The sequence below is a fragment of the Lycorma delicatula genome, chromosome 9, assembly GCF_047948215.1.
Source record: "Lycorma delicatula isolate Av1 chromosome 9, ASM4794821v1, whole genome shotgun sequence".
NCBI lineage: Eukaryota > Metazoa > Arthropoda > Insecta > Hemiptera > Fulgoridae > Lycorma > Lycorma delicatula.
This window is the reverse complement of record NC_134463.1, coordinates 16119744-16144387: the sequence shown is the minus strand read 5'-3', so window position 1 is coordinate 16144387 and position 24644 is coordinate 16119744. Positions and strand designations below refer to the sequence as shown.

The 24644-nt window shown below is 30.3% G+C and overlaps 1 protein-coding gene across 2 annotated transcripts in view; it reads right to left on the bottom strand.

Annotated features, from left to right (window-relative positions):
- Positions 1 to 225: 225 nt before the first annotated feature.
- The window catches only part of LOC142330533 (angiotensin-converting enzyme-like), an 80249-nt gene continuing 55830 nt past the window's right edge, over positions 226 to 24644 (bottom strand). The window contains exons 8-14 of one of the 2 annotated variants that reach the window (XM_075375868.1): positions 24444 to 24613; positions 22019 to 22143; positions 15314 to 15560; positions 14745 to 14843; positions 14130 to 14273; positions 10982 to 11163; positions 226 to 494 (exon numbers count right to left, since the gene is read on the bottom strand). In XM_075375868.1, coding sequence (XP_075231983.1) covers positions 292 to 494; positions 10982 to 11163; positions 14130 to 14273; positions 14745 to 14843; positions 15314 to 15560; positions 22019 to 22143; positions 24444 to 24613 — 1170 coding nt within the window. In that variant the 3' untranslated portion in view covers positions 226 to 291. Of the gene's footprint in view, positions 495 to 6343; positions 6622 to 10981; positions 11164 to 14129; positions 14274 to 14744; positions 14844 to 15313; positions 15561 to 22018; positions 22144 to 24443; positions 24614 to 24644 lie in introns of those variants that run through there. The other variant, XM_075375869.1, reaches the window with a different exon arrangement.

The following is a 24644-nucleotide window of genomic DNA, read 5'->3' as shown; positions in this document are numbered from 1 at the left end:
ACAATTAATAAAATAAAGAAAAAATTTTTTTTTATACATTTTTTGTGTAGATATCTGGTCAGATATGACTAAATTAATAAATTGATATTTATTAATTAATAAATCAACTCAATCTTTTTACAAAAAAATGAATAGTTTATAATTTAAAACTCTAATTAAATTTTAAAATAAAATATTTTTCATAAAGTAATCCTTTTAATAATCTTTATAGTTTCCAGAATCAATATTTTTATTATAATGTTTATTATTTTCAGATGGCATTCTTGTAAAATCTGCTACATTAATCATAGATCATGTATTATTCCAGTAATCCAATTCATAAATATCATCATAATTATTATTATTATTATTTCTAATAATATAATCATTCATAAGATTATTAATATATTCATTATAATCAGTCTCATCTTCCTCCTCATCATATTCTTCACTTATGATTGGCTTGTTTTTTTCGAAAAAGATTTTTGTTTTTAGTTTATTTTTTGAGCAATATTCTGAAGAAAAGTATGAAATAAAGATAAATTATAAAAAATAAAAAAAATAATTATTTAGTAAGATTAGCAGTAGTTATCACTAGTTAGCTACTGATTTCATCAGTAGCAGCTAATAACCATGGTTGTTTTCTTACAAGACATCTTTTAACATTTTGTTTTATATGAATTATGGTCATTAAAAAAACAAATAGAGTGTGCACTGGAACATAGAATTAAAAATGGTCCTTATTTTCCTCTGAAGTAGTTAACTTACCTTTAGGTTGAGAAGATGATGTTAATGAACATCTAAATCACCTGAGCTTATAAAAAACTGATGTATGTATCAGAAAATTAATGAAATTATATGAAATAAAAGAATATCATAATATTAATATTATACCATAATATTAATTTTTTACTTATTAAAAACTGATAAAGAAATGACAAGACAAATTTTACATGATAAATATTGAAAACAAAGGAACACTGAGCAAATTTTACATTTAAGTTTCGACCAAAGAGCTGTGGATAGATTCCAAAATATTTGGTGATCAAGAGAAAAGAAGGGAATTTCTCAAAGATTATTCTTTTCATGGTAGCTTGAGGCAACATGGAAGCTGCAGGAGGGCTTATAAAAAAGACAAAAACTATTGAAGTGTTTGTAGAGACTGTTAATGATTACTGTTAATGTCATGACTACTTAAAAAGCCAAGAAGATTGAAGTCATGGACATTGAGGTTGCACCCCATGATACGGTAGACCCCTCAAAAAGAGTCCTTGTGTGCAAAGACTTGCTGAACTGCACAGAGGAGGAAATTGTCGAAGAACTTTATGAACAAAAATTTCTAGCATGTTGATGATTGAACACATGATGCAACCGAGACATTGTACCCTCCGTGTTGCATGTCCTGACTTTCAAATGAATTATCAAGAGAAAATAAAGGATGGATTCACAAATTGGACGTACGTCCGTTCATCTCGACTCCAATGGGGTGCTTTGGATGTCAGAGATTCGAATGTACAGCTGCATGATGTTTGAGGAAAAAAATCTGTTTTTGTGGTGAGTAATTGCATTCTGATGACCCATCTGTGTCAATTGTAACGGGTATCATTCTGTGAGATCTTGAAATTGTCTGATTTATAAGGAAGAAGTTCCTATTCAGGATGTAAAGATCATATAAAAGGTACTTTGAAGCTAGTAAAACTGTGATTAGCAGATTGTCAAAGGCTATGTCTTATGCACAGGTTTCTGCGACTCCTGCAGCTTCCTTTAAATCAAAAGACATGATCTCTAAATTATGATCATATCATCAGTGAAAAGCTGATATGCATGTTATCAATGAAAAATTGAAAAGTCGACCATCCAGAGAAAGTAGCCAAAAACCAACACAAAAGAACAAAAATTTAGCTAAAATCCAGAAGCCTGAAGAACTTAATTTACTGCAGGTCAAAGTTCAAATAGAGAAAATCCCCATTCAGGGAATCTGGAAAGAAGATGACATAATAATAAAAGAAAAAGAGACTGTTGATCGAATAACTTAGAGTCCCTGAAAGCCAGAGGACTCCAAAAGAGAAGGCAAGCACTTTTAATGCTCCAAAAATTTCAGTGGGAAGTGCAGCCAGCCTAGGCTTGGATACTTCCAGTTTTCACTTGAGCCAGTCTCATTTGATGGCGGCCACAAAATATCCTCTGTGGTATCAGAGAGGGATGAAGATTCCATCTCCAAGGCCTCAGATCCTGTCATCAGAAGCGAGAGATATTATGCAAATAGTTCATTTTATAATTTTTTGATGAATTTACTAAAGTTGACTACTTTTGGGGGTTTTAATGTACTATGACAAGTTTCTGAGTCTTCTGACTTGGTTGTTATTTGGAATAGACTCGGTTACACATAGCAAGTGCAGCTAGATATGTGGATAGGCAATGGAAAACATGTTTGTTACCTATAAACGTTTATGAATATGAATAGCATGGAGTACTTGTTCTTGAGGATTACTATCATTTTCTAATGAAAAAAACTTTCTTTTATATCAGTCTATTCGCAATTGTTGTGGTTATGTATTATATTAAAAAATTTTACTTGGTTTTTTTAATCTATTATTTAATTATTTATTGAGTGTTATATTGCACCGATATAATTTGTCCACTCAATAAATAATGTAGTTGTTATATTTAATAAATATAACAACTACATTTGCATATAGTAAATATATACATATACTGATGAACAATTACACTGTTAAAATACAATATAAAATATAGTACAATTACATTGAACACAGTGACTAAGTAACACCTTTTTTATGTAGCAATTTTTATTTTTAACAGCTGATGATTCATATGTAATTATAAATTTAGTGTTATTTACGAAAATAAACCCTTAACAATGGTAGATCCAAAAACATGTTATTAAAAATATAAAATTAATCAATTCAGTAAGAATATCTTCCTCGCAGTTTACTTATTAGATGGATTTTTAATAAAATTTAATTGTATTTAATAATTAAACAGTAATATTTTAAAATGTTTAAAAAAATCATAAATATATATAGCAAACATAATATTAATATTTTTGGTTTAGCCAAAATTACCACTTTGTATATTTTATAATTCAACAATAACACAAAAAGCACAAGATGATGTTGCAAGACAAATGTATTGTTATTTACATAAGGCAAATATGTACAAAATAACAGATATACATTAATTTCATGATACATAAGATATTGTACTAGTCTTGTAAAAATGACACAAAGACAAATATTGGTGATAAAACTTCTTATGATTTTACAAAACATGTAAAACATGCAAAAAGACATCTTGTGTAAAACTATATAATTATATATATAATGTTATGTTTTCAATAATTACAAGTAATAGAGCAATTTTAAATCTTATCAAGGAGAATATCAACTTGATTGAAAAATTTCAATCCATTTTAATAGTAATTTCTCAAAGAAATTTATTTCACCATGCAGTGATTTTTTTGGAGATGAATACGAGTATATACACATAGAAATCATTTGCTTACGCTTCATATTTTTAAGAAATGTTTTAGTCATTATAAATAATTGTACATATACCAAAAAATTAATGAAAAGTAAAGTAAAGATATATTGCAGGTGCTACAAGAAACTCAAAGGCTTATTACTTAAAACAAGTAAATACTTAAAACATTCTATATCTATAAATAAAGAGGAAATGTTTGTTTGAAACATACATCTAATTATCAAATAAACACAGAAAGGTGTATAATAAAATCATGCATAAGAAAAGAAAGCCTCTTAATGAGTTTAGACATCTAACTCTCATGAAAGTAATACTAAGAAACAACAATATACAAATAAAAATATTATATTGGATGGGCAGATATATATATACACTAAATGATAATTCATAAAAAAAATTATGAATTATATAAAAAAATTATAATGAAATTGTAAACCGTGTGGTAAGAGTCTCGCAGATATCATTTCCTCCACTCAAAAAATAAAAATTTCTGTAATATAAGTAAAACTGTTTTTAACAAAATGATACTGATACAAAAAAAGCTCGTGTATACTTATGTACACACTTAAGAAGTTATACTTGTTTGGCGTGAATAAAAAAATAATATTTTACCCATTCAAACAAATTTGAACTGATTCAAACGATCGACAGATGACATTAAATACCATGAAATAAAATTTTGAATAAATAACACCTAAATCAAATTAAATAATATTTATTTTATACAGTTTAAAATGTGTTGAAGTATTTGTTGTCATGTAATACAAAGTTCATCGAATGCATTTCGATTAGTTTAGTTCCATTAATTCTTCGGATGACGATTGAATAGGCAACAAGGGTTATTAGCGACTTTGATATTAAAAAAATGTGATACAAATAGTTTTATTTTATAATAGTGTATTTTATAAAAAATTTTGTTTTTGGTAAATATAAAATTATTTATGCAAAATCAATCATTTATCTGATGTGTGCTATTTTCTGTCATTAAAAAATATAATTTTACTCATAAAAAATAATACATAAATAACCTCAAATCTTGATACACAATTTTCACAAAAAAAATAAATATACACTGCAATATAAATAACATTTTATCAACACATTTATTATGACTCAATATCTGTTATGTTTACAACACGTACTAATCACATAATTGCATTGAACGACTGACTGAATTAGACACTACACGCATGTGCGTGCAAACTGATCACTTGGGCCTGCACAAATCTTCATGGTGTGTTTCATCGGCGCGTTCAACTTCCGTAACTTGTTGAAAATTCACTCTGATCAGTTTCTCCTAATGCGTCAAAGGAGTATAACTTCAAAAAAAAAAGACTCTGCATTTCTATTATAAAAATATTTTATTAAGACAACAGATGATAAACCATATTTAAGCGTTCCATATAATAAGTAAAAAATAGAAAAATTTGTTACAAAACTCATACTGGTGCTATTTCATTTATGTAATACATATCAAAATTATAGAAATAATACAATTCTTATGATTATTCATTGTTTAAAAAATGAAATCAGGCCGGTAAGAGTTTTATAACAATTTTTTATATTTTTTGCTTATTATATGGAACTTAAACATTGCATATTGTCTATTATTGTATATCTATGACAATAGATATACATAATATATAGCATTATATATTATATATAACAAAATTCTAAATTAATAGATTTTGATAGTAGAAATGTGTAGTGCCTTACCTTTTTTGATATCAGTATCATTTTATTAAAAATAGTTTTATTTATTTTACAGAAGTTTTTGTTTTTTGAGCGGAAGAAATGATATCTGCGATATGGTACGGTTTACAATTAAATTGTAATTTTTTTGGATTGCTAAATAATCCCTTTCTTTTATTGAATAACTAGCATCTCACGAGTGAGATACGAAGTTTCCGAATCGTTCGGAATGAAGCGTTGAAATGCTAATTATTAAAAAAACGACACATTCATTTGATAGTCAGTTTTATTTTTATTCGTCCGTTGACATTGTTCCTCGATCAATATTTGCTATTAAGTTCTAATCAACGTTACATTCTGATCTGGAAATTTATGAAGTAACATTTTACACATATTTTGCAAACTAGAGACATACTTACTAGCCTCAAATTAAAGAAATCCTTTTTAAATACCTGAAAAGCTACAGAATAAATCAAATAAGAAAAAAAAAATTATTCAAAGCTCTTTTTTTCGTCCAGACCAGTAAGAATCACATGTTTGCATAACTGTTGTGAAATTCTTTTCTTTTTCCAATATTTCTTAATTTTTTCACTCCGTTTTTATCTTTCTTCCTATACTCCTTTTGTTCTTCTCTTTAAACTTAGATTCTTTGATTAATTTTATAAATTGATCTTTGTTAAACAGGTTTCTTTAGAGATTTTTAAGTTATATTTAGAGATTTTTAAGTTTTCTACTTCTTTAAAATACTAGTTTTATTACTTATACTGTTACAAAAGTTAAATATGTGTTTTGTTAATTTGTTTTTCGCTCATTTTATATAAATGCAAATAAAATTGTAATTTTCTTCTCTGTATTGTCTTTTATTTTTCTAAATTCCTGTTACAATATTAGTTTAATTCCGCCCTGGTAATTGCGTTCTGTTAATATGTTTCATAAAATTAATTTTTCTATTAAATATTTTAAAACTATTTTAAGTAGAAAATTAGAATATTTTGCCTGTGAAGTAAACAAATAAATATATGTATTTAATAAAAAAAATAAGTATTCCATCTAATAAATTAATGCAACATCCAACTACAGAAACCAAAAAATTATAACAATACAAAAAATAAATTATTAGCTTAACTATTCCAAAAATAAAAACAGTGTAAAAAGAAGCAAAAAGACACTAAGTTAATAAGTTTTTATTGTAAAAAATTTGTAGGTGACAGCAATTTTTGAAAATAATGTACTGATTTGATTTAAATAATCACAAAAAATTCATGTAAATAAGAGATTTTGTACATTCTATCAAAATTATTACACAGAAATTAATTATACTGATGTAATAAAATGAATGATTAAGCTTTAATAAAAATAATTAAGCTGAAATTGCACCAGCAGTAGTGGCATCTTCTGAAGCAGATTTTTCATTATTTTCAATTTCAGCCAAGCTTTTTACACAACCTGAAATAAGAAGTTAAAGTAATACAAAAGAAAAGCAAAAATTTACAAACACATATTATAGATCCCAATTTTACTAAAAGTTGACTCTGACATACTATAGATCACAGGGTCAATTTCCAGTAATGTCAAATCAGTAAGGTTAATCACCTGAATATACACGCTAACACATATTGCGAGAAGAAATTGCAAAAAAATGTTGAATAAGGCCCCCGTTAGAAAAAAAAAGAACAAAAAGTAACAAAAAGTAGTGAAAGCAGTAACAAACAATAGTAATAAGATAAATATAAATACTGCACCACAGCATGTTGAAACAGGAAACAAATATATTTTACATTGGTATATCATGAAATTAAAATTATTGTTACAAGTATTTTAGAACTCCATTGCATTTTACCTTCTGAATTTAGAAATGTACGAGGGTTATTTTTTTCAAGGTCCGATCGGTCACAAAATTAAATTATTTGTCATAGAGTGGTACCAACTTTCCAATATCCTCGTCATAGAACAGAGCCGCCGAAAGTGCTATAAACAGCTGTTGCCAAGAATGATTAATGTGCACGTTAATAGGTTCTAAACAACTGCATTTTCTGTAAGGCCGTTAAGATATATAAGAAAATAATTATTTTGATACGCAAACATAATCTTGTCGGACATACGTTTTCACGGAGAGACGAAAGGACTTTCAGAGTACTGCTCAGGAAACTGCATCACTCGATTCCAGTGGATATCATAAAGGAAGAGATTGAAGAACATGGGTACAGAGGAGTAGAGTTAATAACGTCTCTGACATAGGACCGACTCCAAGAAAATCCCCAGGTCTAGTCACAATGTATGCGCTGCAAGCAGTATGGCCATACCAAAAATAACAGTAAATAACAATCATTCCACTGAGTCAAGCGTGTGGAAAGGCACAATACAACGGGCTGTCCGAGAAAGGACAGAAGTAGTTCGACCACCTCCGCACTCTGTCAATCAGATCACCCTGCCAACTACAAGGCTTGCAGAGTGTACAGAAAAATATTGGAGAGGAACAGAGGCAACGAGTTCACTGTGTATCAAGAAATTTACCGGCACTGGGACATAGGGCAGATAGGAACCTTACTGGATTTGAATAACTTCCCGCGAATTAATGCTAAGTTGGTGGAAAGTGTCTGTGGAGAACCCGAGGCAAAATAGAGAAACAAACCTTCAACTTCCCTCGTTCAGAAAATAGGGAGCCTTATAGGCTTACTGACAAAGTTAATCAACAAACTTTGCTGATGACCAGGTATCTCAAGATTGTTATTTGGAACATCGATAGTCTTTCTGGTCGAAAGAAGGAATCAGAGGCTCTGAAATTTCTACTGAATCGTTAGGAGCCTATCAGGTTTTCAGCGATCTCCTGTCTTCCTGGCATGTTATTGTGAAAGAATTATTCACAGAGTTCTTTGAGAATTTGGGCTCCCGTTTCATAGCTGGGGGTGACTAGAACGCGAAGCACGTTTATTGGAGTTTGAGACTTAGAAATTCTCATGAGAACATTAAAGAGCTGCATTGTTGACATTCATTCCAATATAATCTATGGGTTGCAACCCACATACTGGCTATCAAACTCAAAAAAGGTGCTGGACTTATTTGATTTTTATGTGACCTTTGGTGTGTCATTATTCTTCACATTGATTAGGGACAACTATGACTTGACATCAGATCACTCACCTTTCATAAGGGGACTGGTACTTGACACTGGAATAGAGGTATGAAGGAAAGGAAGGTATAGAAGTGATGGACCTCAGTAAGATGGCTTAGGAGAAGGTGGCAATGCTACAGGAGGACTTCTTTCAACGGAATGGCACACTAATTAAAAGGACTGTTGAAGTCATTACAAATGAAACTTTTAAGACCTTGATGATTTTTCCTCTTTGAATAGTGTGGCAGGCACTCTTCATGGAAAGCTGCCCAGCATCTCTAGAGGACTCCACCTTCAACTCCTCTGAAAGCTTCAAATGGGATGTGGACTAGGAGTGACTCCCAAAAGGCCGACCTATTTGCTTCTCATCTGAGCAAGGATGTTTTACTGCTGGACATACAGGGTCCTGATGAGGATTAAATACTTGAATTTCTAGATAGCTCAATTCCTCTATGTCTACCAATTAAGCCTTTTTCAATATCACAAGTTATTAAAAAATCACAAGACATTAAAAAAGGCTTCAGGCATGATTTGATCACTTCATGTTAGGAATGCTTCCGTACAAGGCCATCTTTTCAGTAACAGACCTTTCAATGAGCTCCTCTAAACAACATGTTTCCCATCTGAGTGGAAAGTCTCCGATATAGTAATAGTTCCAAACCTTCTCACGATGTTACTTCCTACAGACCTACAAATCTTCTACCGATACTGTCAAAGTTGTTTTGTTGCATTTCCGTAAATTTATTGTTACTTGATTGTACACAATCATCATGTGAATGAAATGGTTCTTTTCCATTGAGGGAGGCTAAAAATTTAAATAAGCTGAAGACTGCAAAGAAATTATGTGAAGACTGGGTATACCTAATTATTAAAGTTTTGGTAACATTAAAAGATTCCACTTCAGCAAAAAAACACGTAAGATGTAATATGATAAGTTGTTATATTTATATATACAGATGTGCGCTCAAATAATATTTATCAATTAAAAGAAATTGATAGAAATGGAAGAAATTTTATATTCTAAGTTAGATAATGAAATCATAAAACAGCCAAATGAAGATTTGGTAAGTAGAAAACATAAAAACAAAATAAAAATTAATAAAAAAACACATGAAAAGGTGAAGTTTTACTTAAAAGCATTTTAACTAAGTATATTCATTTTAAGAACTATATAAATATTAAAATTAAGACTCTGAGACCGTAAAAGATATATTTAAAAAATTCTAATAACATATTAAAAAATATTAAAATAAAGCAAAGCATTTACTAAATGAAATTACATTTAAAAACAGTTTTTTTTTTGCTAATTTCAAACAAAAGCATATGTTTTGTCAATAAGCACAATAATACAATATTAGACATTTTTTAAAATTATTAAACATTTTCTATGTTATTTGCAAGTAGAAGGAAGTAGCGTTTTTGAGATCCATTGTGACTGTGTCTGCTTGTGGTAATAACTATGAGATTTATGTTTAAAGTTTAGACAAAGATTTGTAACAGGAAAAAGAAGATTTAGAGTCTTTCTTGGAATTTCTGAAAATTCTAAGAATGACTGTAAAGGAATGTAACAACCAGAATTAGGTTTTCATAAGCTCTATGCGACACAGATTCAAAAACACGAGCCAAAATTAACAAAAACAAAATAATCTATTGTGGACTATATTCCTCAAGTACTTTATAAAAAAAATGGGAAATATATCTCAATATGGCTGAGACTTAAACTGAGGTATAGTCAGGTCTGTAACTGTAGAGATGAAAGAACAGTGCAAACGATGCTCTTGTTCCATTTAACCAGCATCAAACATTCAAGCATTAATAACTGAAAAATGATGATGTTTTGAAACAATGAAGTTCATGGAGCCTGAGGTCACAATAACATCCAAAATTTACTGTGAAATGCTGAAGAAGCTTCTGAGATCAATCAAATTCAGTTAGTATATAGGTTGCTTACAAAATATGTGTTCTTTGCATAGCAGTGTTTAGTCACACAATCCACAGGTCATACTAAAGCTTTATTTGAGTAATTCAAAGGTAAAAATTGTTGTTTAGTTTAGCTTGGCTTCAAATAACATTTTTACACAAAGATAATGGCTGGCTGGGTACCCACAGCCTTGAATCATCAATAACTAGTAATGATTGGATGGGAGTCTGATGAGATTGTTGTTAGATGAGAGTTTAACAAAAGCTGATGTTGAGGTGCAATAAATGCAACTTAGATGTGCAAGGTAACTTATGCATATAAAAAAAGCTTTTTCTCTATCTGAAGGACTAGCTAGCTTTTTATTATTATTAAAGCTTTTTTGTTTTTCTTATAAGCTTAGTTTTTCATTTTCCCAACAATTTGCCTGAGTGGACCAGAGGAATTTTGGAAATGATAAGGTAACACTATAATGTTAAACCATAAACAACAACCAAAAACAAAATAATGATGAGTAAATGTTAATTTTTTAATGTAATAATAAAATATAAAGCTATAGGATGTAATTTTATATACTTTTCATTAATAGTAGTTATTTTTTAATCTGTATTAATATAATTTATATGAATTGGAAATAAATTATGATTAATTCAAATTGTTTACAAAGAATTCAGCTTCATAAATCAGCATTCTGAAAACTACCTTCAGTTAATAAATAATTTTATATTCATACAGAAAAGCGAACAAAAATACAGCGTTTACTTATTATAACTTACGTTTCTGCGGAGGATGTGTTTTCCAGCCAACTTCTTCACCATTACGCTTGTTTTCTTCTTTTAACCACTGATATAAAGGAGCAAAATATTCCATAAGAGGACTTGCATCCATTTTGGTTTGACCAGTAAGAGCTTCCATAGCAATAGACCAGTGCTTTGATGCACCCATTTGTAACATGTTCCTGAATTAAACAAAATTATATATATGTTTTAATATAATCCAATATAAATATTAATGAAAGAAAAATAAAACATATTCGTTCTCTCACTGTCCATCACTTTGTTATTTTTATATAAAAATGTATATCTCAAGTTCGGATGGACGAATCACATTAATATTTTATAAGCGTCTTGGTAATAAAGTTTTCAAATTAGAAAAAAATCAGGAATTAAATAAATACTTTCGCAAATTACAAAATGGCGGCCATACTTATTTTTCAATCCGTTATATTTTCGTAAACATTATTTTTATCAAAATTTTGTTAAAATATTAAGCCTTTTATTTTGAACAAAATGACATTTTATTCTTTAAAATGGGTTAACAAATAGCCGAATTATGGCAGAAAATTGATGTTGTAATTTTGTGTCTGTTTTTATGTCCTCCACTTTACATTCAATTCGATAAAATATTAATTGTTTTTATTTATTGTTAATTCTAGTATTGTAAATTAATATCAAATTAAGTAATATTCTCCAATAAAATTTAATATTAAATAATAATAAACAACTGATATTAATTTTTCATTTTTGAATAATTTTACACAGTGACTATTATTAGTGATCATGTTAACAATGTAAAAATGAAGCTTCCTTCAACAGGAATGGTGTTCAAAACTATCACAACCAGTGTATCTGGAGTGACAAGAATCCTCATGGTACCTTCCAAAGTAGCCAACAAAGGTTTTTCCTGAACATATGGGCAGATATTTTTAATGACTCTCTTTTGGGTCCTGTCATTCTACCAAATCGTTTAAATGGAGAAAATTATCTATCTCATTTAACCAAAAATCTTCCATGTGTTTTGGAAGACCTACCTCTACAATTAAAGAGGGAATATGTGGTTCACCACGATTGAGCTCCAGCAAATTTCAGTCAGTTGGTATCAAATTTCCTGCATGAAACTTCCCATGAAAACTGGTCCTTCCATGGCCTATCCCATGGATAGGCCATGGAAGTACCAGTATCCTGGCCTGCCCGATCACCTGACTTAAACCCTCTTTACTTCTACCTATGGGGCCATTTGAAACATATTTTCTATTTGACGTACAATAACTTTGTTAAAGGGGTATTAAACCCATAAAACTTTTAAACAAAACTTGTAGAGAATTTATGGTGTAAGATAATTTGAATAAAACAAAGAAAAGTTAGAAAAATTTTATTTAGAAACAATGCATTGATTTGTGGTAACTTAAGATCGTTAAGACTATTTTGTTTAAGTATCTTGAAAAAACAGCATCAATAGTTGTGCCATGTTTTGTTGTAGCTTGCACAAGTTGACTATTCATCAATAAATTGAATGTTTCAAAAAGAAACTGTTTAAGTGCTTCTGGTTTTTCATCAGCAAAATTAACATTGAAGTCTGGAGACATAAGTGGTAATTCATGATATTTGTGCCCCATCCATTTAGCAGTTTGTTAACTGCTAAACTGTGCTGTTAACTGCTATTATATTCTACTAGTATTCTCTTAAGAAACTTGCTGTTTCAAAAAATTCTAAATTTTATGAAATGTAAACAACCAATTCAATGCTGTTTTCCAACTTGTATGTAGCTGAACAAAAATCTCTAATATTTGAAGTTCATTGACTTATTTCACTTGTATGTGTCATAGTTGTATCAAATTTTGAGGTTATCACATTTGTAATGTCATTTTTTTATATATTGCAACTCCTGCATCACAATTTTCTTCTCTTTAAAATTTAACAATGAAATTGAAATTAGGAATGTCCTGTTGTTGACTGTCGTCTATCCATGTCTCAGAGAGTAAAATTTACAAAATACATTTTTTAATCACAAATCCCATAAATGTAGATTTTTTAACCACTTTATAGCAAATAAAAATGCTAAAAATATACCTAGCTTAAAACAGAGTTTATTGAATGACCAGGCAAAGAAAGCATTGTAAATTACATCTCTAAAGAAACTGTTCACAGGAAACTATTTATATCTTTTTTATTTTCATAGATTATGCATATCCTATGTGGGGCATGTACTTGGGTTAATATAGTAAATATCACCATTATAATGAACTATGTTGGCTGTATTACAATTGTTTAAAGACATGGAATTATTACATTCAAGTTACGAAGCAAGAAAAGGAATTTTTTTATGTTAAAGAGGTAAAATTTGGAAGAAGTATTAGTAACCATAATTGACTGAATACTTAACAAACAGTGGGTGAAGTGATACATATGCTGTTGGCAAATAACTAATGTACATAATGAGTGAATGTAAATAACTATGTACATATCTATCCTTTAATAGATATAAAGACAATCAGGTAAATAAAATATGTCTAGATGCTAACATGTAATTCAGCTACATATAGTTATGTGCAAAAGGAAAATGGCATAGCCAAATCTTAAGAGTAATGGCCATTCTATGTCAGTTATTAGTTAAAATGAGGAATGAAGTGGTCTGTCAGCACTTTCTTCAATGAAATGAGTATACTGTTGTACATCAGCTTGCTAAATCCATTGAAATAAAAGTAACACTCAGCCCTAGAATTGACACTTTCACTATGTTTGTACAGTGAACACAATTTCTCTTACAGTAAGCAACTCTCATTGGTGTTTCTTGTATCTCAGGTGGTTAATATGAATCAGCAAGAAAGACTGCAATTACTGAAACACTATGAATACATGACTTCCTTTTGGGAAGAAAAAAATTAAATAAATTGCTTCCTAACACTGTCAGTTATTTTAAATATTTTTTTTTTTATACTTTAACTTTTTCTTTAAAAACCTAAATTCTAGTTCTTACTTTAAATTAAATTATATAATAAAACATTTTGTTTTTCTGTAAATTAGACTGCCCTGACAATTCATTGTTAACTTCGATATTAAGATTAAATTAAACACTAACATTTTATCTTGTAATAAATTAAAAAATAATAAATCAAAATTAAAATTGTATTTTTTTTATATTCACCCAAAAGCATTTCCGGCTTCAACACTCTGATAGATATCACATTGGTGTAAAGGTTTGGCAGATGGATTTGCAGGATCAAATTGACCAGATTTTATACAGAGAGCTCTATGGAACTGGAACTGGATGATAAAACTAACAAAGTACCTGAAATATTATAACACATATGATCTGTAAATAAAGAAAATGTACTCAATAAAGTTGTTATAACAGAATATCATTAAATGTGTTCAAATTATTACCAAATATATTTAATAAACAGTTTAAAATCAAATGCATTATATCTTAAATTACAAAAATTTTATATGTTGTAACTGAAGTAAATGTGATTCAATAATATTTATATATACTCTTCCTTTGCTTTTTTATTAGTATGAACTCGTTTTCTCATGAACCATAAACAACTATTCATTAAAATAATAAGGTAATTAAAATTTATACTATTAGTGGATGATATTGATAACAAAAGGAATAACTTGAAAAGTATAAATGAGATTAAAACAATGATAAAACGTATTTACTAGATAATGAAATAGTGATTTAAATAAAGAATAATTGATCTTGGTAAACAAAATAAAAAAATTAAATATTTTACTTTCTATAACAGGTAACACATACCTAATATAAGGTACATCTGCTACTGTATGGTATTTTGCTGCAGGATCAAAGTCCTCTTCACTTCTGTGTTCTGGAGGTTCAAGACCTTGTAGACGTCTCCTGAAAAATAAGTGACCTGAATGAATTTCAAATTAAAATGGGTCTTAATGTATAAGAAAATACAATCTGATCTAAAATCACACTACCCAAAAAATACCAAATAATGCAATACATAAAAAATACATTTTGTGTAAATAAAAACAAATTATATATATATATATAGTGTGTGTGTGTGTGTGTGTGTGTGTGTGTGTGTGTGTGTGTGTGTGTGTGTGCGCGCGCGTGCGCGCTTGCATGGCATGTGTGTATAACAAAAATTTATTACCCAATTTATTTGCTTTAGACTGGTCAGAGTTAGTATTGGCAACTATTAATTGGAAATATATATAAATTATATACATACATGAATAAGAGCTGCTGATTTAACTATAACTAATTCATTAGTCTCCTTTTAATAATTTTTATTACTTGTTACTCCAAGACAATCTTCTGCTTAATTTTTGTTAAATTACATAAAGAATTACACAAACCTTAAATTCCACCACTGACAATTGTAGTTTTCAGGTGTTATTTCCCCTCTGAAAACTCCCCATCGCCAAACATCAATGAGATATCCAAAAGGTAAGAATGCAATTTTCTCTAAACCACTAAGATAAAGGAAGTTAATGTCTGACTGAGGATCATCTTCAACATTTGAATCTAGAAGTCCAACTTTACGAAGGTGATTTGTTGTACGAACTGATAAAGCTATAGTATCACCGACAGCTTCATGAAAACCTGTAAAATATAGCGAAAGAAATGTCCTGAGTTAAATCGCTGGATTTGGATTTCATATTTTTTACATATCATCACTTTCATATTTAACTGCATTTAAGCTACAATCTTATGCAAGTTGTTTGAAATTTTGGGAATATTTCTAATATGAAAAGAATATAAAATAAAGCATAGTATAAAATGAAAATTATAAGAAAGTATACATTTTACCTTATATATGTTTTAATATAGAGAAAGCCATTTGTTTTCTAAACATTAATTGCTCAACATAAAAGTAAGGTAATTTTGATTATCTTTAATCAAACTAAAACATGAAATCTATTAATTAGGTGGTTTCACTCATCAATTCATAATTTATTTACTTGTAGATAAATAAGTTACGAAAATATTAAATTTTTTTTTTCATAATAATGTATACTATTTATTATTTTATGTCGTGTGTTGATAACTTTGAATGAGAATCAACGAGTAACAACCACGCCAGTTCTCAACAATAACTAAATCAGTGAAAAAGTTATAATTTTTCCTCTATATTATGAAAGCCAGGACTTAAAAAATAGTGGTACTCTTCTGAATCATCTGTGAGGGTATCATGTCTTATAAGGTTCTGGTGAGAACAATTTGGTAAAACAGTTGACATTTGAGTAGTAAGAGAGGAGAATGTAATATCTGTCCTGTTATAATAGATTTTTTGGAAGAGAAAAACTTTTCTTGAATAATCAATTTTAATTACATAAAAACAAACAAATGTTACCACTGTAGATGTATAAACTGAATTTCCAAGTATTCCTTTAAGTACCAGATATTATCTACAACATGGAAAGGAACTCTTAGTCAAGATTCCAAAAAAAATATTTGGTAAACCATGTTAAATTTTATTTGCTTAGATTCTTGAGCCCTGAAATGTTTTACTAAAATGCACAAAAAAAAAAACTAAAATGTTTTACCAAAATCAATCCTCAGTATACACATTAAAAAAAAAGTTTCAACAAAAGGGGGGCAGATTTATTTTTTGGTATGTTACTTTTTTCTGTAGCACATCCTGAATGAGTAAATATCAAAAATTTATTTTCTGTCAAAGGAGCTAGCCCGAAGGTAAATATTTTGGGTGAAGAAATGCCAAACAGTGCTTGGCATTAAAAAAATTTGTAAAATTTTAACATTTTAAAAGTTGTAAAAATGTTTGTTAATAGTAGAAAAGTGATTAACACAAATACATCACTAACAAATTTATGCATGTACTATTGACAGAACAGGAGCTCCAGCTGATGGTTAGCAGTAGAATGAGAGGGTAAGAAAACGCAGCGTACATTTTGCAATTTTAGGATTGTAAACCCTCCCATAACCGGTTCAAACAGCGTTTATCTACAGTCTTTAAAACTTCTAACAATAGGGAAATTGTTATTCTATAGAATAATTACTTAAACTGTAGAATACAATAATTTTGTATACATTAACTGATTCAGTCTGGTAATTCATGAAATACTTAGTTATTTTATGAAATAAAAGGTTTCACACTTTAAGGGTACATATGCTTCCCTCCTTTAGTATGGAATGAGCTCTCTCATAGAGTCCAGGATTATCCAGGAAAACTTGTTAGCATGAAGCTGCAGTGTTCTTGGTCATGAGGCTTAGTATCTGAACTTATAAGTACCAACTTTTTTGTAATGTTAGTTATCCTTTGCATGCTGTACATGTAAATATAGATAAAAAAATATTCACCCTTGAGAGGAATATTTAAGTAAATTTTAACACAAAGAGAGAGAGAGAAAGGACATATTAAAAGTGTGGGAGGAAGGAATGTGGAGATAATCTTGACTTCTCAAAATATAATATGAAAATAAGTTGTAAAGAGTGAATGGATGCTTGAATTGAAGAAACAGTATCATAATCTGATTTTCCAAAATGTGTCAGACAATAACTACATAAGCCAAGAAAGTTATGGAGGAAAAAATGAATGGCTCAAAATAGCCTGATTGCTCAAAATTGCTGATTGAGAGTGCTGATAGCACTGCTGATTGAGAGTATGTCATCAATCCCATGTAGGAAAGCATACAATGTATGTAAGAAATATACTAATAAGCATTACAATTTACAGATGAACAAAAATGTAAAAAACATTTAAAAATATTTATTAAATCATTAATAACTCTCATTTGAGAATATTAATTCTATATCAAATTGGGAATTATAATTATTCATAACCAAATGGCTGAAATATAAAAAAAGAAAAAAAGATTTTAGTCAATTCTTTGTATAAATACTGAATACTTGAATGAATACTGTATAACAAAATGAGATCAAAACCATGTATAAGCAGCTAAAATTCCTTTGTAAATACCACTAAAAAGTGTAACCTGTTCAGATCATCTTGTAGTAAAGATATAAGAAGTAAACTTCAAATTAATAAAATTAACAACATTATTAAAAATTATAAAACAAATTGGATCAATCATTTAGAGCAAATAGAAGAAACTGGATTTCCTTTACAGATTTTTAAATAACATTCAGAAGGTAAAAGAAAATATGGAAGACATAGGAAGAGAGAATTCATATAGGTTTGATACTGGAAGAGAACTTTCCTGTCCTAACACTTGTTATGCTAATGATGATGGTGATGCCAAGTGATTTAGATCAAACTGGCATATACTCGTAAATAATCTCTAACAAATACTGCACAAAAACTAAATACTAATTTAAAATGTTCTACCATCAAAAGTCATTAAAAGGCACTAGGTCTGACACCCCATCCAATCTTAATACTGATCACTATTATTAAGTATTAAGATAGATATGAAAAATTATAACAATAAAAAATTTCTCCTGCTTAAAGATGTTTAATGTAAATATTTTTCTATAAAATTTCATTTCTGTGTTGGGCTTTAAGTATTTTTATGCATAAAAGAAATCAATATTTTTGTAATTAAAAAAAATGTATAATGCTAAGTGTTATGTTCTACTTTTGTCGTCAGATGCTGCTACCCTCTCAGGCAAGCAGTGTTCATCCAATGTCCTATGTCATAATACCGCAAGGAGTGGTCATTATGATGTAGCGACTTCTATTCATTGGGTGCCAGAATCCGACCCAGAGCGGTTGTGTTGTACATTCAGTCTGGATGGACGCGCATACTAATGATAGGATGAATGCTTATTTTATTTTTACATTTATATGTTATTAAGTTCAATTATATGTGTTACGTTATATGTTAGATGTTCAATTATATGTTATCGAAATGTCAAGACGACAAGAAATTAAATAACAATTCAATAAGCAACAAGGCGTTGTTTCAATCATTAACTATGCACCTACAGTTCATACTCGCTCTAAAACCTACCATAAATTTATGGTCCTCCACATCACAAGGGATCTAACATACTTTTTATGGTCCACCGTCTCCGAATTCAAGAGCCGGATTTCGCCGCTACAGTATCTACCCATGGTCAAGTCACCGAACAGTAAGTAGTCGGATCGAAGAACCGGATTTAGCATCATTTATAATTTATTTATAAACAGTGTATTTAAAACATAAGTGTCCATTAAAAGTGCATTAATGATACAATTAACATTAGGGAAATATTCAGATTAAATATTTCAATGGTTTCCAATACAGTTAACTTTGTGGCTATAAAGATAGCAAGTATACGAAGTAAAACTTCCATACCAGTTTGGGTAAGATTGACTTTGTTAAAGCTGTACTGAGCACGCACGCTCATGCTCACTGTTCAAATTTCACACCGTTCGTTGACCTGGATAGGCAAATATTAGCTGATATAATCGTATTAAATATACGTACAAGTTATTTTGTTCATTCAACTTTAGATATAGACAATAATTTAGCGGTATTGTTTTGTATACAACTTCAATATTATCTCTGTTATTATTCTAGAAAAAATGGAATTTAAATATTTAATTACGAAAAAAGGCATTATTAAAAATAGCATAACAAGATTAAAAACATTCATTGATAACTTCAACCCCGAATCAGACGATTACAATCTGTTTACTATTAAATTCAACAAACTATTTTAGAATACAAAAAAGCATTTTTTGAAGCTCAGAAATAGAATTACACAAAGATGTAACAGATAAAGACCTACAGGATAGGCACACATATGATAATATTTTTGATAAACTTAAATTAAAACATAAAAAATGGCATGATTCTTTGATCTTTTTAATAGTTTAGTTCACAACAGCGAAGAATTTTCTGAAGTTGAAAAATTTTACTACCTTAAAATTTCTTAAGGTGTAATGCTTTAGATGTAATAAAAAACTTATCAGTAACGTCTGAAAATCATAAAACTGCAATAAAATTACTTAAAAATCGTTATGATAACAAAAGACTAATTGCAGCTAAACAAACATGCTTTAGAAATTATAAGGGAAATTCTGAAAATTTATCTAAATTCATTGACTAAATTAATTCAAATATTATTACACTGAAGAATCTAAATATTGATTATTTAGAATTTATTATAATACAGTTTACTCAAAATTTAAATTTGAATACTTTAAGAAACTGGGAAAAAACATTGGAAAAGAATGAATTTCCAAAGTTAGAACAACTCATTTCTTTCTTAGAATGTAAGCGTAAACTACTTAAATTCTTAAATAATAACTTATATTCTTAAATACTTTACTAAATTCACTGACACGATTCAATGTAATGAAAGGGTACAGCCGTATAATGTAGGCTTCAGCGGCAAAAAATATGATTATTCAGAACCTAGTTCTAGTAAAAATGTATTTTATGCAAATAATTGTATAGGAGTCTTATATCCCTTAAACTACTGATGCCGGTTGAACAAAGCAACGGCATCAAGGAACTCGCACATGGCCCAACAATGCGGCTCACGCCACATTGACTCGCTGCTTATGAGTGGCCAATTTTCCCTTGACCTCTAAGTTCCAGGGTGGCCTGAGTTCTGGCCCCCCAAGAGCTGGGCAGTTGAACATCATGTGTTCGTTCGACTGGACCTTCCTGCAGATGCACAGCTCATCAGTTGTCAGGCGGAACCGAAACAAATATTGGTTTAAATTTACATGGTTGGAGAGCACTCGGACTCCCGTTGTCCTTAAAAACGAAGGAGAGACATACCATACCCCCAAATCCTGTATAAACTTGTGCAAGGATCTCCCTTAGTCGTGGCGTGCCATTCTTGCATCGCAAGGCTTTAAAGCCTCCTCCGCAGTTGGGAGATGGGCAACTGTTCCGCTCCGCTCCGGTACAGGCCCGGTACGAAACCGCATCCCAAGTACCTCGGCCTCCCTGCCTCTTCACAATTTCTATATGGCCGCCCGAACTTTCACCACTAACTCGATTGGGAGAGCCTTTCCCAATACAGTGGTAGCCTTGTAGGAGGTTGTTTTAAACACACCAGTGCATATGATTAAGAATCTGCGCTGGGCACTCCTTAAATTTTGAGTAAGTGCTCGATTTCTTTCCAACCCATGCGCCCAAATGGACGCAGAATAAGAGGTCATACTTTGACCTCGGTACACCATGACAAATGACCCGACAGCCTGTAATCCTTCCGAGCAATCCTCCTAAGCTTGTGCATCACAGAATCACAGAGATGGCGTCCGCCGCTACTTGCCTAATGTGGTTGCTAAACAGTAACTTCTCATCAAACAAAACACCTAGGTACTTATGAACTCTAACTCGACTGATTACACAGCCTTTATATTTAATATGAGTGTTACGACTGTATGATAATTTGTCTGCATCCTTGAGTAGCATACACTTTGTCTTGGGCACAGAAATCTTTAAATTTTGCTTGTCCATCCAGCCCTCTGCGGTTGACAAAGCCGCTTGCGCTCGGTCTTCTAGCTGTGGTCATGAATTACCACGAACTAACAGGAGACAGTCATCGGCAAAAGCTTGAGCCGTGACTCCTTCTAGGAATGTCAATCCCAGAAATCTGTTAAATATCAGGTTCCACAGCAAGGGACTGAGAACGGAACCCTGCGAGCTTCCCCTTGTGAATAATTTTTCCAGAACTAGCTGTGCATCCTTAAACAGAGCCAGACAAATTGAGTTAGACAAATAGTCACGTACCACGGCCTGCAGGACTACAGGAACATTGCGGCATTCTAACTCATAGAGAACAGAACTCCAACACAAGGAAGGAAATGCTGCCTCTATGTCAATAAAAATTGTCAAAACATATTTACAGTTGGTGCTTTTCACCTCGGCAAGAGCATTTAACATGCAATCCTCGGTGCCAACTCCTTTCATGAAGCCGTATTGGCCTTGATTTAGAAATGAGTTCAAATCGATGTCTTCCCAGAGCCGTTCTACATCCAGCCTTTCAAGCAACTTGCCTCTTACCGGTGAAGGCCCATTCATATTCGCTCTAAAACCTAACACAAAGGTTTTATGGTCCTCCACATCATAAGGGATCTAATACTAAGGATAAAAAAAACAAAAATAACTGAATATAGTGAAGTTTTGAGTTACCTGAATTTGCTCCAGTTCTGTAAATTGTTGGCAAATCTTTATACTGTAAATAATACTGTATATGTCCCATTTCATGATGTATTGTAATCAAGTCTTCCATAGTAACAGTAGTGCACATTTTTATTCTAAAAAATAAAATTAAAAATGAACATTTATTTTCCAAGTAACATAATTTGAAAAGTTGGTGCAAAAATTAAATGATAATTAAAAATGGAATTTATCAGAGGAGTCTTTTATTTAGTGATAGTTTAGTAACAACTAACAATAATATCAATAAAAAAAACATGAAAATCATTCATACTGATAAAATTATAATATAATTTACTTGACATTAAACTAGTTTGATAACTAACTAACAACAGGTTAAACACAACAAAAATGTTAGGCCTTTTTTTAGAGGAAATGACTAACTTTTCAGTCCCCTTTAGTGGTGAATCCTGGTTATCCTGCAGGAGTAGGCAGACCAGTACATACACCTCTCATAAAAATCCTGAATGAAAGAAATGAAGCTTAAAAGAAAAGAAAAATTTGTTATATAATATAAATTAAAATGATAGAATTTTGTAGTTAAGTTAGCAAAATTCAGTACTAATTTTAAGGAAGCTGTATTTATTGACCATAAATTTCTGCATATGAAAGAAATATTTTCTCAATTAATTTGCACTAAATTAGAACGTAATTTAATTTTTTAATACTTTTTTAAGATCAGTTTGTTCTGGCAAAAACAAATCCAAGCACTGCTTTTCAGATATAGAATTTTAAAATCACTAGACTTTTTTGAAAAAAGTTTAAAATAGTTTTGAATATTGGAAAAACAACAACTTGTATTTTCTTTAACTGAATTTTAAATTCATAAATTTTTATTCTAAAACTACTCCACTGCCCCCCCCCCCCCCCTTATGTATATAGCTTTAGAATTATTATGGTGGTAATAAACAAAATATATTTTTCAATAACATAAATAAATAAATATATATATAGAAAAATGCCAGAAAATATGATTAACACTCCCTACTTTGTAAAATCAATTTACTAGCCAGTTGGGGCTTGCTTTGCTCACCCAACTGTCTAGCCAGGGGCTCTTTCCTTTGAACCCCAGTCGATCCAGGGACGTCTTGGGGCCTGCAGGGGTCAAGGGGCTGAATCCAGGGCTGCAGAGCTCACTTTGTTTACCATCACTCCGCCCCCTGGATCTTCACATTTTTCATTAGGGCTACGGCCTCAATATATGGTTTAAAACTTTCCCTGGGATAATAGGAATGTGTAGTGAAAATTTGAAAAGGATTGGTTAGTTGGTTCTTGCTTAATGCTGTTATAAACAAGTAAACAGACAAACTTTCACATTTATATGCAAGATATCCACCTGTAGTTAACATATTGAAAAGATATTTTAATTGTAGAAAACTGCTTTGAAAAAGAAAGATACCATGGATAAGCGATTGGAAGAAATGGTGAGGCCATATATCAGTTGAATTGTTTGAAGTGGTGTTTGACAAGATTAAATTGTTTAACCTTGTTTTAGTGATATGGCACCAACAGAAGAAGAAAACAGGTGATAGAATTAATGTATATCATTGCTTATATCTCACTCCTATAGAGTCAGACATAATTAATTAACCCTTTTGTAGTTGTATTTGTTACCACACTTGCTATCCAATATTGTTGTTAATTATTATACCTGATTCTCTATTTATATTATCTGTATGATTTTTCCTGCTAAAAAATCATGCTTTTCTTCTTTTTCACTTTATCTCACTCATATCTACATCATCTAGCTTTATCCATTTTCAGTTTTAGATTAACTAGTCTTACTAGCATAAAATCATAAAAATTAAAAAATTTTAAATTTCACTCCAAAAAATAATTGCGATTTTTTTCATTTTCTGATGAATTTTCTCACGAAGTCTATTATATCAAAATTGAGTGCTGGGGTTTTCACCCCTCCAAAATATTCTAATAGTATTGGAACATATTAAAAAAATTTCTTTATAGTAATTGCTATAGTTTACACTCCAAAACAACATACTGACTGCAAAAACAATCAGTGCTTGGCTTACTAAATGTTAGACTTTAAGCTTTTATTTTCCAGGTTACACACCAACAGATTAACTGGTACTTTCAATAATTCCATCATATGGTTCTTAAATCACCCTAACCAATAACACAGTTAAGATTCCTAATGGTAGCAAATGACAAGTTATAAATGCGGAGTACAATGAATCTAGAATAAAATACTATTTGTCTGACACAATATTGCTCAATTGTATTTTTAAGTAGCGACTGAATCAGGAAAAACTGTAAGTTTACACCACAAGATTAAAGTTAAATAATGTAAAATTAGGAAGTTGCAAAATTCTATTAATATGTTTCAATACAATAACAGAGGAAGAAAGGAAAACTACAATGGTGTCTAATTAAATTATACCTGAAGTCCTTTCCATCATAAAAGTCCCAAGCAGAAGCATGACATATTAATTCACGATCTTTAGGTTTTTCAATAATAGAGTTTTTCCAAAATAAGTCTGGCATAGCACTTAAATTTAATGATGTATAAAATTCTTCAGAAAGTTTAAACATTTTGTGTGGTGTATAACCCTACAACAGTCAAATAAATGTACATTAAAAC